The sequence below is a fragment of the Pan paniscus genome, chromosome 2 (genome assembly GCF_029289425.2).
Source record: "Pan paniscus chromosome 2, NHGRI_mPanPan1-v2.0_pri, whole genome shotgun sequence".
NCBI classification, from domain to species: domain Eukaryota; kingdom Metazoa; phylum Chordata; class Mammalia; order Primates; family Hominidae; genus Pan; species Pan paniscus.
In genome coordinates, this window is record NC_085926.1 from 117,826,866 (window position 1) to 117,842,495 (window position 15,630).

The 15,630-nt window shown below is 37.1% G+C and overlaps 1 protein-coding gene across 2 annotated transcripts in view; it reads right to left on the reverse strand.

The window, feature by feature from the left end:
- The window catches only part of GSK3B (glycogen synthase kinase 3 beta), a 266,798-nt gene that overhangs the window by 23,782 nt on the left and 227,386 nt on the right, over positions 1–15,630 (reverse strand). For both annotated transcript variants that reach the window (XM_003825159.6, XM_003825160.6), the window contains one exon: positions 12,705–12,891. In XM_003825159.6, coding sequence (XP_003825207.1) covers positions 12,705–12,891 — 187 coding nt within the window. The remainder of the gene's footprint in view (positions 1–12,704; positions 12,892–15,630) is intronic.

The window sequence follows — 15,630 nt, forward strand, 5'->3', positions numbered from 1 at the left end:
TTTTTCGAGCAAGAACCTAAAAGTTAAGAATTCTAAAATGAACAATCACTACTACTTCTACATCCTTCCAACTTCTACACCCCATTGTTCTTCTTCTCTTCCTTAATTACAGGCAATCCTTAAAATCCATTGCTTTCATCTGTTCAGTCTTCTCTACTTCAAAGAGGTTGTTAACTGTTACTTATAACTTTTCCCTGTAAGGAAGCCTCCTTGCACTCTTGCTATAGTCCTATTCTTGCCACCGTAAGTCCACACTTTTTATGGGGACAGACTATGGGCATTTCTATGGGGCTATGTCAACCAGTTCAAAATGTTTTTTTTTTAATCCCAACCATTACTACCTACTTCCAATCACTTTGTCTACCCATGGCAATGAGTGATAAGGAAATGGAGTCAGTGAGGGTGAATATAAACTGCAGTGAAAGAATAGAAAAAATGGTGGTATTTTGGAGGATAGAAACAGCAAAGTAACAGTACCTGTTAGCATCAGACACAGTGTATGTATTCTTGAAGGCAGAGGAGTGTTGAAGAGACTGAAATTGAAATGTAAGGTAATATTTATTTACTAGATATGTGTGCTAAGCTTGAGAGTAGGGGGATAAGAACAAAAAGGTCCATAATGAAGTGGGACAGCTCTGGAGAAGTGAGAGGAAAATGAAAAATAGGAAGGATAAAAGACAGACTGTGTTACCTAGAGACATGGTTTAAAACAAAACGGCAAGAAATTCCAGAAAACTTTAGAAAAATTAATGTGATAAAAATTTCTTCAGCCAACTGAAGATGTCATGAAAACTATTCATTAAAAAGCCACATAGTTTATTAGGGAAAACTACAAATGTTTTGATGGTGCATCAATAATTATGTGTTCCATAATTAAACATTTTAATGCACAATTTAAACAAAAGCAAAATGAGTTTAAAAATAGATATGAATCAACCAAAAAGTTAACAAAATCCATTTAACTAAATTTTGCTGCATTGTTTTATACTGCAAAACACAGAAGAAAAATTCCCATGAAAAGACAAACTGAATAGACTCAAATATGCCTGATAAAGCAGTCTTTTCCAATGGAAAAATGAAACCTACATCTAGTTGGTAAAATCTGAAATTTCCCTTAAAAGTTTCTATTCTTCCAAGTACAAGATCCCCAAATTCATTGATAAAATGGGACAGGTAAGAACTTTCCTAGTTTTCTGAGGGGGCAGGTAGGTGCTAGTGGTAACGTGTTTGTACAAACTGTTGTGTGAAAGATGAGGACAAATTTGAGAGCAGCAATCAATGTGTGAATCACAGGGAAGAAATCAACCCCTCTACTGACTAGATCTCCTCTTACAGTGATGTAATAAAATACTTAGCAGTCATTATATAAAAGGGAATCTTCCTCCTCTACTAGCTTTGAAGGAGCTCACCCTGCAGATCTCCAAAAAGGAGTTACTAAAATAAGCAGACATTCTTTTTCTTCTACAAGTCTGACCTCCTCATGTGTGTACCAGGCCTCTTATTACATATAATAATTGTCAGTGGTTGTCTATACAGTTAAAAGTGCTATTTCTCTCTATTCACAAAAAGGTTTAAATGACTTAATAATGGAGTGCCCCCATTACATTTGTGTATTTTTTTGGGCAATAATTCAAATGCTAAGATGATGTCCCTTGCTCTCACACATTTCTGAATTCTAATGGTGCTTACTTACTTGTATATATTTCCTTGTAGATGAATGAATAAACCACATCATAACTGCTTCTCTCCTTGGTAACAATTCCAAAGTGCCCAGGAAATTCCTGACCATGTTCCTAATGCTAAACTAATTAGAAAATCAGACGAATAGTAAGCAAATTACAAGGCTTACTGATACTGTTTTGGTAATACTGGTGATGTTTCATGTGAGGACTACATAATATGATATTTGCTGAAAGCCATGATGACTTTGGGATCCTTCCAATTTATACCACTCACCAAAAAATGTCTGAATGCTTTTATTGAACTACATTATAGTACAGGTGTTTTTAGAAGTTATCTAGCAAAGTGTTAATATTTTTAAAGTTCTAGTGATGTACCTGAAAATCTTATATTCAGAACTCTATTTTTTTTTTTTTTTTTTTTTAAGACAGAGTCTCGCTCTGCTGCCCAGGCTGGAGTGCAGTGGCGTGATCTCAGCTCACCGTGACCTCTGCCTCCTGGGTTCAGGCGATTCTCCTGCCTCAGCCTCCTGAGTAGTGGGATTACAGGCACCCACCACCACGCCTGGCTAATTTTTGTATTTTTAGTAGAGACGGGTTTTCGCCATGTTGGCCAGGCTGGTCTCGAACTCTTTACCTCATGTGATCTGCTCACCCCCGCCTCCCAAAGTTCTGGGATTAGAGGTGTAAGCCACTGCACCCAGCCCAGAACTCTATTCTTAATGAAATGCAATAAATGAGGCATTACCAAGTTTTTCAAATCCAATTTAAAAAATAAACTTATTGGGCATTTAAAAATAATACTGCTCTTCACCCACTTTTTGATGGGGTTGATTTTTTCTTGTAAATTTGTTTAAGTTCTTTGTAGATTCTGGATATTAGCCCTTTGTCAGATGGGTAGATTGCAAAAATTTTCTCCCATTCTGTAGGTTGCCTGTTCACCCTGATGGTAGCTTCTTTTCCTGTGCAGAAGCTCTTTAGCTTAATTAGATCCCATTTGTCTATTTTGGCTTTTGTTGCCATTGCTTTTGGTGTTTAGTCATGAAGTCCTTGCCCATGCCTATGTCCTGAATGGTATTGCCTAGGTTTCCTTCTAGGGTTTTTATGGTTTTCGGTCTAACATTTAAGTCTTTAATCCATCTTGAATTAATTTTTGTATCAGGTGTAAGGAAGGGATCCAGCTTCAGCTTTCTACATATGGCTAGCCAGTTTTCCCAGCACCATTTATCACATAGGGAATCCTTTCCCCATTTCTTGTTTTTGTCAGGTTTGTCAAAGATCAGATGGTTGTAGATTGTGGTATTATTTCTGAGGGCTCTGTTCTGTTCCATTGGTCTATATCTCTGTTTTGGTACCAGTACCATGCTGTTTTGGTTACTGTAGCCTTGTAGTATAGTTCAAAGTCAAGTCGTGCTGCCTCCAGCTTTGTTCTTTTTGCTTAAGATTGTCTTGGCTATACGGGCTCTTTTTTGGTTCCATATGAACTTTAAAGTAGTTCTTTCCAATTCTGTGAAGAAAGTCATTGGTAGCTTGACGAGGATGGCACTGAATCTATAAATTACCTTGGGCAGTAGGGCCATTTTCACGACATTGTTTCCTCCTATCCATGAGCATGGAATGTTCTTTCATTTGTTTGTGTCCTCTTTTATTTCATTGAGCAGTGGTTTGTAGTTCTCCTTGACAAGGTCCTTCACGTCCCTTGTAAGTTGGATTCCCAGGTATTTTATTCTCTTTGAAGCAATTGTGAATGGGAGTTCACTCATGATTTGGCTCTCTGTTTGTCTGTTATTGGTGTATAAGAATGCTTGTGATTTTTGACATTGATTTTGTATCCTGAGACTTTGCTGAAATTGCTTATCAGCTTAAGGAGATTTTGGGCTGAGACGATGGGGTTTTCTAAATATACAATCATCTCATCTGCAAACAGGGACATTTTGACTCCCTGTTTTCCTAATTATTTTCCTTTATTTCTTTCTCCTGCCTGATTACCCTGGCCAGAACTCCCAACGCTATGTTGAATAAGACTGGTGAGAAAGGGAACCCCTGTCTTGTGCCAGTTTTCAAAGAGGAATGCTTCCAGTTTTTGCCCATTCAGTATGATATTGGCTGTGGGTTTGTCATAAACATCTGTTATTAATTTGAGATACGTCCCATCAATACCTAGTTTATCGAGAGTTTTTAGCATGAAGGTCTGTTGAATTTTGTCAAAGGCCTTTTCTGCATCTATTGAGATAATCATGTGGTTTTTGTCTTTGGTTTTGTTTATATGATGGATTACGTTTATTGATTTGCATATGTTGAACCAGCCTTGCATCCCAGGGATGAAGCCCACCTGATTGTGGTGGATAAGCTTTTTGATGTGCTACTGGATTCAGTTTGCCAGTATTTTATTGAAGATTTTTGCATCCATATTCATCAGGGATATTGGTCTAAAATTCTCTTTTTTTGTTGTGTCTCTGCCAGGCTTTGGTATCAGGATGATGCTGGCCTCATAAAATGAGTTAGGGAGAATTCCCTCTTTTTCTATTGACTGGAATAGTTTCAGAAGGAATGGTACCAGCTCCTCTGTGTACCTCTGGTAGATTTTGGCTGTGAATCTGTCTGGTCCTGGACTTTTTTTGGTTGGGAGGCTATTAATTATTGCCTCAACTTCAGAGCCTGTTATTGGTCTATTCAGGGATTCAACTTCTTCCTGGTTTAGTCTTGGGAGGGTGTATGTTTCCAGGAATTTATCCATTTCTTCTAGATTTTCTAGTTTATTTGCGTAGAAGTGTTCATAGTATTCTCTGATGGTAGTTTGTACTTCTGTGGGATCGGTGGTGATACCCCCTTTATCATTTTTTATTGCGTCTATTTGATTCTTCTCTCTTTTCTTCTTTATTAGCCTTGCTAGCGGTCTATCAATTTTGTTGATCTTTTCAAAAAACCAGCTCCTGGATTCATTGACTTTTTGAAGGGTTTTTTGCGTCTCTATGTCCTTCAGTTCTGCTCTGATCTTAGTTATTTCTTGCCTTCTGCTATCTTTTGAACGTGTTTGCTCTTGCTTCTCTAGTTCTTTTAATTGTGATGTTAGGGTGTCAATTTTAGATCTTTCCTTCTTTCTCTTGTGGGCATTTAGTGCTATAAATTTTCCTCTATACACTGCTTTAAATGTGTCCCAGAGATTCTGGTATGTTGTGTCTTTGTTCTCATTGGTTTCAAAGAACATCTTTATTTCTGCCTTCATTTTGTTATGTATCCAGTAGTCATAAGGAAGACATTTATGCAGCCAACAGACACATGAAAAAATGCTCATCATCACTGGCCATCAGAGAAATGCAAATCAAAACCACAAGGAGATACCATCTCACACCAGTTAGAATGGTGATCATTAAAAAGTCAGGAAACAACAGGTGCTGGAGAGGATGTGGAAAAATAGGAACACTTTTACACTGTTGGTGGGACTGTAAACTAGTTCAACCATTGTGGAAGACAGTGTGGCGATTCCTCAAGGATCTAGAACTAGAAACACCATTTGACCCAGCCATCCCATTACTGGGTGTATACCCAAAGGATTACAAATCATGCTGCTATAAAGACACATGCACATGTATGTTTATTGCGGCACTATTCACAATAGCGAAGACTTGGAACCATCCCAAATGTCCATCAATGATAGACTGGATTAAGAAAATGTGGCACATATACACGATGGAATACTATGCAGCCATAAAAAAGGATGAGTTCATGTCCTCTGTAGGGACATGGATGAAGCTGGAAACTATCATTCTGAGCAAACTATCGCAAGGACAGAAAACCAAACACTGCATGTTCTCACTCACAGATGGGAATTGACCAATGAGAACACTTGGACACAGGGTGGGGAACATCACACACCGGGGCCTGTCGTGTGGTGGGGGGAGGGGGAGGGGTAGCAGTAGGAGAAATACCTAATGTAAATGACGAGTTAATGGGTGCAACACACCAACATGGCACATGTATACACATGTAACAAACCTGCACGTTGTGCACATGTACCCTAGAACTTAAAGTATAATAATACTGCTAATATTTTGATTCTGGGAGAACCAGTCTACATTTTTCTATGTTTATTTATATCATGATTTTGTATCTCAATCCTATTGTGGTCTACATTTTTAGCTTTGTCATTTTTTCTTTATCTTTCTGGAGTCAATTCATTTTTATAATTAAAATTTTGAAGATGCATATGTCCTTGAATATCCTTTAATCCAACAATCTCATTTATTTATATGGGGAAACTCAGGTAGGGATAGTGTGTTGACCAAGGTCTACACCTGTGTAGTTAAAGGGAACTAGGCTTTAGGTCTGACTTACTCTTTGCTCCTGCAATGTTGCATTTCTTTACTGTCTTGGTTATATATCATATACCACCAGTGTTCTGGTCTTCTGTAAGTATATCTGTCCAAACTACACACAGAACTTTCATTCAAGATACTAGTGTTTGATTGTTTGTTCCTACACCACTCTACATTTTCCCCAGTAGAGTACATCCAAAGTAGCAGGGTGGACCAAATAATCTCAGGCAAAACAATAAAAATTCTTATATAAAATAGATAATTTAGAGCCTAAAATCTTGAATACAGTCACTCATTATTTGTCATTACTGCTGTAGTTACCTGAACTAAATCTTACCTGCCCCCTTTTAGTCCACTCATAAATTTTCTCAAGTTCTCCCTGTGGTGTGTCTCCACTGGCCTACCTAGCATTTCATTGCCCAGAAGAGTATACCTGATTACATAGAAATTTTACTCTTCTAGATTACTTAGAAAGTACTGAAGAATAATTCTGACATCAATTCTATTGATGTGTCCTACACACATCAAGAGTTCCTATCCTATGTAAATTTATCATGGCTATTGTAAATAATAAGTCTAAAAACCATTATGACTCACCTCAGAGTTCATAGTAATTTGAGAATAACCTTAGAAGATACAGGAATATCTCGGAGATACTACAGATTCAGTTTTAGACCACTACAATAAAGTGAGTCACGCAAATGTTTTGGTTTTCCACTGCATGTAAGTGATGAGTTTACCCTACACTATAGTCTATTAAGTGGGCAATAAGCATTACATCTAAAAAAACACACATATATACCTTAATTTAAAAATACTTTATCACTAAAAAATCCTAAAGATCACCTGAGCCTTCTGCGAGTCATCTTTTGTGGGTGGAGGGTCTTATACCTTTATGTCAATGGCTGCTGATTGACCAGGATATTGGTTGCTGAAGGTTAGGGTGGCTATGGCAATTTCTTAAAACAACCATGAAGTTTGTCACAATGCCTCACTCTTCCTTTCCCAAAAGATTTCTCTGTAGCATTTAAGGCTGTTTGATAGCATTTTACCCTGGTAGAATTTCTTTCAAAATTGGAGTCAACCCTCTCAAACCCTGTCACCGCTTTCAACTAAGATTATGGAATATTCTAAATCCTCTGTTGTCATCTCAACATAGCAGCTTCACCAGAAGCAGATTCCTTCTCAAGAAACCACTTTTTTTGCTCATCCATAAGAAGTAACTCCTCATTCATTCATGTTTTATCATAAAGACTGCAGCAAACCAGTCACTTTTCAGGTTTCACTTTTAATTCTAGTTCTCTTACTATTTTCACCGCATCTGCAGTGACTTCCTCCACTGAAGTCTTGAGCCCCTCAAAGTTATCCATGAGGCTTGGGATTAACTTCTTCCAAAATCCTGTTAATGTTGATATTTGGACCTCTTTCACAAATCACAAATGTTCCAAATGACATCTAGAATGGTGAATCCTTTCCAGAAGGTTTTCAGTTTACTTTTCCCAGATCCATCAAAGGAATCACTATCTAATGGCAGTTACAGCCTTATGAAATGCATTTCTTAAATAACAGGACATAAAAGTAGAAATCATTCCTTGATCCATGGGCTGCAGAAATGGATGCTGTGTCAGTAGGCATGAAAACAACATTCATCTCCTTGTACATCTCCATCAGAGCTCTTGGATGACTAGATACATTGTCACTAAGCGGTAACATTTTGAAAGAATCTTTTTTTCCTGAGCAGTAGGTCTCAACAGTGGGCTTCAAATATTCAGTAAACCACGCTGTAAACAGATGTGCTGTCATGCAGACTTTTTTGTTCCATTTATAGAGCACAAGCAGAGTAGACTTAGCATAATTCTTAAGGGCCCTAGGATTTTTGGAATGGTAAAGCAGCACTGGCATCCACTTAAAATCACCAGCTGTCTTAGCCCATAACAAGTGAGTCAACCTATCCTTTGAAGCTTTGAAGCCAGGCCATTGACTTCTCCTCTCTAGCTAAGAAGATTCTAGATGGCATCTTCTTCCAATAGAAGGCTGTTCTGTCTCCACTGAAAATCTGTTGGTTAGTGTAGCTATGTTCACCAATGATCTTAGCTAGAGGTCTTCTGGATAATTTGCTGCAGCTTCTATATCAGCACTTGCTGCTTCACCTTGCACTTGAATGGTATGGAAATGGCTTCCTTCCTTAAGCCTCATGAACCAACCTCTGCTAGCTACAAACTTTTCCTTGTAGCTTCCTCACCTCTCTCAGCCCTTACAGAACTGAGTGACATTAGGGCCTTGCTCTGGATTAGGCTTTGCCTTAAGAAAATACTGTGGCTGTTTTGATCTCTATTTACTTCTTTGTGTGTTCACTGGAGTAGCACTTTAAATTTCCTTTGACAACTTTTTCTTTGCATTCACAACTTGGCTAACTGTTTAGCACAATGGGCCTAGCTTTTGGCCTATCTCAGCTGTTGACACACTTTCCTCACTAAGCTCAATCATTCTAGCTTTTGATTTAAAGGGAGAGTATGTGTGACTCTGCCTTTCACTTGAACACTTAGAGGCTCCTGTAGGGTTATTAAATGGCCTAATTTCAATATTGTTGTGTCTCAGGGAATAGGAAGATCCAAGAAGAGGGAGAGAGATGGGGATTGGCTGATTGGTGGAGCAGTTGGAACACACATATTGATCAATTAAGTTCAATACAAACTTCCAAAACAATCACAATAGTAACATCAAAAAAATTACTGATCACAGATCACCATAATGGATGTAATAACAATGAAAAAGCTCTAAATATTGCAAGAATTACCAAATGTGGCACAGAGACACAAAATAAACATAAGCTGTTGGAAAAATGGCACCAAAGTAAGCATAGCCTGTTGGAAAAACAGGCTTAATCAACACAGAGTTGACACGAACGTTTTATTTGTAAAAAAAAAAAAAAAAAAAAAAAAAAAGCATTACCTGTGAAATGCAATAAAGTGAAGCTCAATAAAACAATGTATGTCCATATTTTAATTAATCTCAGGTAGTTGTAATACTATATTCACTTCAGATGTGTCTGAGGATAAGGCAACTTAGAAGAAAATGCCTAGCACATGGGCAGATAAATAGATGCACTGACCTTATTTATGTCTATTGTTATTTTATAACAGGAAAATAAGTTTAAAAATCATTGTTACAAATATGGAATCTGCTAGTTATCATAATTAATTACAATAGATTTTATAAATAAGTAGCCTACTGCTTTCAAATGAAAGAAATATAAACTTTTGATGAGCTTGGATTCTAGAACACTTGCTTTTGTTGCCCATCTCCTACTCATTTTCAATTCCACGTTTTCATCAATTCCTATTCTGTAACACATTCTTACACTCTTTCAAAAAATATTTTCTAACCCTTTCCTCATTTTCCTTTGTTTTTTATATCTCAATCTTCCTTTTACTGTTCTTTTCTTTACTTGCTTTCTGGAACACCTTTTCTATCTCATCACCTGCTTTTCTCGTGTCCAGATACTCTTACCCCCCGCCCCAAAATATTCAGTCTGTCTGAGTCTGCATATTGCTCACTGGCTGCCCCAAATATCCTGTTTCAACTCTCAATTAAACAGTTCCCCAGAGTTACTAAATCACTGCTTCTTCTGGCCTAGCCAATATGCTGCCACTCTTACTTATCTCCCTACAAAGCTACCATTCTCACATAATCTAGCCAAGTGGTAGAGGAATAGAATGTTCACATTAGCTCATACTAAAGTAAATGGATAATATCTTTACCACCCCCATTCTACCCTATACTCTCAGGAGGACAGTGTTTACTAAATAACTTCAATTGGTAAAATTTCATACAAATTAGGTAAAAAACTGAGATTGGGGATGTGTGTGATAGAGTTAGGGGGAGACTCACCTTTAAACATACAAAACAATTGATTCCCTAATATATTCCAGTCTTGGAATAGGCAACAAATTAGTTCATAAGAAAATACTGATCCTTATTGGGATTTCCTGATTCTACCTGTTTCCTAAGGTCTGATTCAGCTATGGCTGAATTTGAAATTCTAATGACAGGAAGAAATAGAAAGAAGGGGGTGTGCCAAAGGTTTATTCCAATTTCCAACATCTGAATGCAGATAATATTGTCAGTCATGGGGTCCTGGAACACTGAAGCTTCAGTGCTGGAAAAATGAGAGGTCTGATATTCTCCTGAGTTATGGATTTAGGCAATCAGAAAGATCTTAAAGTTGTCCATCTCGTATCTGTTCATCTCTCTCCTTCCTCTATCTGAATATGGAAATACTGTGATTACCTGAAAGTAATACTAATTACTGTTTATGGCTAATTACCTCATGGTACAGTAACAAACATCAAAATGCAGTTAGCTTTATTGTAAGCTTTACCTTAATAAAACACTATATTTTACTCAAGTGTTTAATCTTTATAGTTCTATACATATAGCAGGTTTACTTTACTAATTAAAACAATAGTAATAACAACCAGAGGGAACATTAGAAATGCCCAATAAATACTGGTCGTATGAATAAATGAATATTATGTTTATTTAAAGTGGTATACGGCACTCAAACATTCACTGAGCACCTACTATATGTACTTTATTTTATTTGGGGGAAGTAGTGCTGCAGATGTCACTGACAATTTGTCATAAGGATGGAGGAGGGCTTTATGCTGCCTTTAGAAGAACCTCACTAATACCCCTCACCCTTCACCAGACCCACAATGTTTCTATCTCTAGATTTCCTTTAGCTATACAACCAACTGGAAAATTGATTCTCCTTCTTCAACCCCTTGGATTACCCAGTTTTATTCTGGTCATCCATTAACTAACTAGTCATCCACATACTAACTAGTATGTGCTTTAAAGCTGCATCTGTACACAGTTACAGCTTCCTTAGAAAACAAGATCACCATTTGGAAACACTGCTCCAAAATTAGAATACAGAGTATCATATCAAATAGAATGGCATCATCAAGGCCAGGCATGGTGGCTCATGCCTGTAATCCCAGCACTTTGGGAGGCCAAGGCAGGCAGATCACCTGAGGTCAGGAGTTTAAAACCAGCCTGGCCAACATGGCGAAACCCCGCCTCTACTGAAAATACAAAAATTAGCCAGGTATGGTGGCAGGAGCCTGTAATCCCAGCTACTAAGGAGGCTGAGGTACAAGAATTGTTTGAATCTGGGAGGTGGAGGTTGCAGCGAGCCGAGATCATGCCACTGCACTCCAGCCTGAGTGACAGAGTGAGACTCCGTCTCAAAAAAAACACAACAAAACAAAACAAACAAAAAAACCAAAAAACAACAACAAAAAAACCCCACCTCTTCCCTGGACATCTGTGTCTTTATTGCATAGAAACACTGTTCAAAAACAGTAACAATTGCGATTTACAAAGACTGTGAGAAAGTACTACTTTGTGATCACAGCCCAGTTTCAGAATGGGTGCTAAGACAGAGCATTTGAACACTTTTTAACAAGGGGCCATATCTCAAAATGATAGCACTTTCAATAATATACTTAGTATGCGTAAGCACACTCTGTAACGTCTGCACAAGGATGAAAATTGCCTAATAATACATTTCTCAGAACATATCTGCATCATTAAGCAATACATGACTGTGTTTACAGGGTCCACTTTTTCACTGATACTCACAGAATCACATAAGCACTCTGATAACCACAGAGACCACACACTGTATCTATACACATTACATCCAAATACAAATGCATTCTCCAAACCCTCAAAAACATAAATGTTCAAGACACACATATTTATATCTAATGTGCTGGGCAAACATAAGATTTTAAAATACCAAAATAAAAGTCTTCTTTTCTTTTTTTTAAAAGAAAGATATGATACATATGAATAAAGGAAATGTATTTCTTTCTTGGTCACATAAAACTCTACATCTCCCTTTTTTGTTTTCTAGCCTGAGTATGCTTACTAATCAATATATCAACTATTTCTTGTTTTTTTTTTTGTAATGAATTGTACACTTTTTATGTTCAGTGTAATAAGAAAGTCACATCATCAGAGGTGGTGTGACTGAATGAATGAATCACTTAGGTCTTAATCAAGGAGAAAAGAAAACTGAACACAGAAATAGTGAAGAAATAGTGACTATCCCAAAGTCTCCCAGAAACCACAATGCACAAAGTTCGTTTCCCTTTCAGTATTATCTCAGCAGCAGCAATGGTGCCAGTCTCAGAGGGGATGGAAATTTCCTTGTGTCTATTGTTTAAGTTCTTAGAAAGGGTTTATAGGGCTCTAGTTTTCCTCCTGTTTGGAAGACAACTGAATTTACACAAATATAGCCAATTCATTCCAGGTTTAAAAAAACTTGATACAAACTCTTTGGAAGCAAGAAATGCTACTATTTTGTTTCAGATCCAAACCTAAAAGTTAAATTGTACATTTGTCCAATTAGAGATAAACTTCACTCACTGAACTCTCTGTAACTTCTCATGTGCCAACATTATATTCTGCTAAAAATTAAAGAAGCTATGTCTATTGGAAAACTTTTACGTGCTACTCTTCTGTTCAAAACCATGTAAGTAGTGGCCAGTAAGTTAGAAAGGATGCTCTTTTCATCTACCTAAGTACTTAATATGTCCGTTTTTGTCCTCCACAGATTTTAATTAATAGAATGTCATTTCACACCCAGGGTGTAGCTTTCCTAGAACTGGTGAAGAGGCTAAGTGTTTGGAGTTACCTTGAGTGGTGAAGTTGAAGAGTGCAGGTGTGTCTCGCCCATTTGGTAGTTTGACATTTGGGTCCCGTAATTCATCAAAAAATGAATGTGCACAAGCTTCCAGTGGTGTTAGTCGGGCAGTTGGTGTATACTCCAGCAGACGGCTACACAGTGCAATTGCCTCCGGTGGAGTTCGGGGTCGGAAGACCTGCAGTACAAAAAAAGGGAAAGAACAATTAATGTTTTATTTTAAGAATCTAAGCAAATACCCTGTGAATAATGACTTAATTCCCACCATGTACAGAAACATGGTTGCAGTTGGGAAAGGACCTTCTAGAATGGAAAGAGTTAAATGCATATGATTCACAGGGGTGAATTGCTAATTAAAGATTATATGAGAAATGCTCAGAGAAAAATCTATATATGCTAATCATAAAGTAATAACAATCAGACATGCATACAAAATATGACAGGCACATGGGAAAGGCTGAGTTCTGGTGGCAAGCACAACTAGAAAAATATTTTTTAAATTTTAAAGTTTTCACTGCTATGGCAGTAAATAAAAGATTGCCTCTTTTGCATTGTTTTTTTAGCCGAACAATTGTTAATGATGAGCAGCACTGTTCGAAAACTTGGCAATCAAACAGAAGAGAAAGAAGAGCTATTTACTCTAGGTCTATAAATGCTACTGATTTGGTATTATTTCCAATAAACAGAGCCTACCATTATTTGAAGAAATTCTTGAATACCTAGAATTTGATAAAATGTCCTGTATTTTTTTTCTCAAGTAGGTGTTACCATGAATGTGGCCAGATTTCCCCCACTTGAATGAATATTCCAGGGTTTTAATCAAGGAGAAAAAAATGTATTATCCATTAAGAATGATTAAGACACAGAAAAAGTCAACTGAAGGCTATATTGAAGAAAAATTCAATTAAATTAATCTACTTAAAGGAATAGATAGCTTTCTCCTAATTTGTGTCTTAAATAAAGCTAATAAATACAAAAACTATAAAAATATTCTTCATTCTAAATTATGGCCACCTACAGAATAAAAATAAAAAGGTAAGGATAGAAATAAACAGACGAGAAGCCTTTGAAATTAAAGAAAAATGAAACATATATCCCTCGACCGGAAGAACATACAACGAAATAAAAGGTGTGACGATGGGGGTGGGCAGAGAAGTAGACACTTATAAATGGAGGGAAATGGACCCACAAGTGAGAAAAGCCCACGCAGATTGTGACAGGGCATGGAGCAGCCTGGAAGGCTAAGGTTTCCTCGTAAGAATGGCTCATGTAACATTTGGTTGTTCACTTATGCTGACAGTTAGTAGAACTAGTTACAACTACAGAGCTCATTAGACTTTCCAGAGATTATTTATGAGTGCTGTCTACAGTGAAAAGAGGATTGTATTTGTTTTTAATTTATTATTGAAAAAGACATTTTCCATGAAAATTGAGAAATTAGGTAAAGTAGGCTCTTAGGAAATTATTTCGGAACATAAAGAAAGGCCTTAGTCAATTTCTTGGTTATGTTACAAAGAAACCTTTTTGTAAGGTCAAAACCTGCCTTATCTTTATTCTTTTGAATACTCTGACTCGCCTCAGTCAAGGAAACCTTAGAGTTACTGTCGAATTTGAAATGTTTAGCTCTTCCACTGTTACTGGTCCCCTCTCTTGCTCCCAAGGTCCATAATCATATACAGAATGTAAAAAGAAAATAATCAGTGGGAAAACTCAGAAAATTTTCGTAAAAATATTAAACAGTATTGGCATATTTTATCCCTGAAGGCAAGTTTGCTTCTGTTTGATAGTATATGGATTTATTTTGCTAGCTAATCCAAAATGTTTTTGCACCAATATGGCAGCACATAAGTGGAATTAAAAGTAGCACCAAAAGTAGAAATAAATATCTCCCACTAACATTCAAATGTAGGATGGCTGGATGCTGAGTTATTTTAAATAAAAAAATTTCTTATTTTCAAAGATTTTGTGTTAAAGCTATTAATAAACCAGTATTATAAGCTTATTTCCGAGATATATATATATATATATATATATATATATATATATTTTTTTTTTTTTTTTTTTTTGAGATGGAGTCTTCCTCTGTCGCCCAGGCTGGAATGCAGTGGCCCGATCTTGGCTCACTGCAAGCTCTGCCTCCCGGGTTCATGCCATTCTCCTGCCTCAGCCTCCCGAGTAGCTGGGACTACAGGCGCCCGCCACCACACCCAGCTAATTTTTTGTATTTTTAGTAGAGATGGGGTTTCGCCGTGTTAGCCAGGATGGTCTCCATCTCCTGACCTCATGATCCGCCCGCCTCGGCCTCCCAAAGTGCTGGGATTACAGGCGTGAGCCACTGTGCCCGGCCTATTTCCAGTATTTTTTAAAGTCACCCTTATCTTTTGGTGTTTTACTGCCTACAAGTGATTATCCATATCGGTACTAAGACATTTATTAGCGTATATTTGTCAGGGAATCCTAACTCATAAAGTTCAAGAGTTAAAAACAATGAAGAAAATAATACATGTCAAAAGCCTACATTAAAATCAAGATTTAACCTGCCTTTACAAAAACTATACACTGTTATTTTAAACCCTTGAGAGATTCTTGATGAGAAAAGCCTAGGTTCAGTACTCTGTGAATAAAGGTTAAGTGGAAAATTATGTGGGGTCAAAACCCAGTATCTCCCACAGTTCAGATTTCTGACCATAATACAGGGTGAGTTCGCATGTAACTTCTAAAAATTATAGGGCAAACTAGAAACTAGCTCATCTGAATTATTTTTGCTTCTAAAGAAAAGGAAACCACCAAGAACTGAAATTTGTCTTTTAATTAAAGAAGCTTCCGCTGTCACTTCTTTCCTTACTCACTGAAATTGCTTAACACTCAGACCTTTGGTTTCATGGATCTTCATCAATATTTATTCTTGTAATAGAAA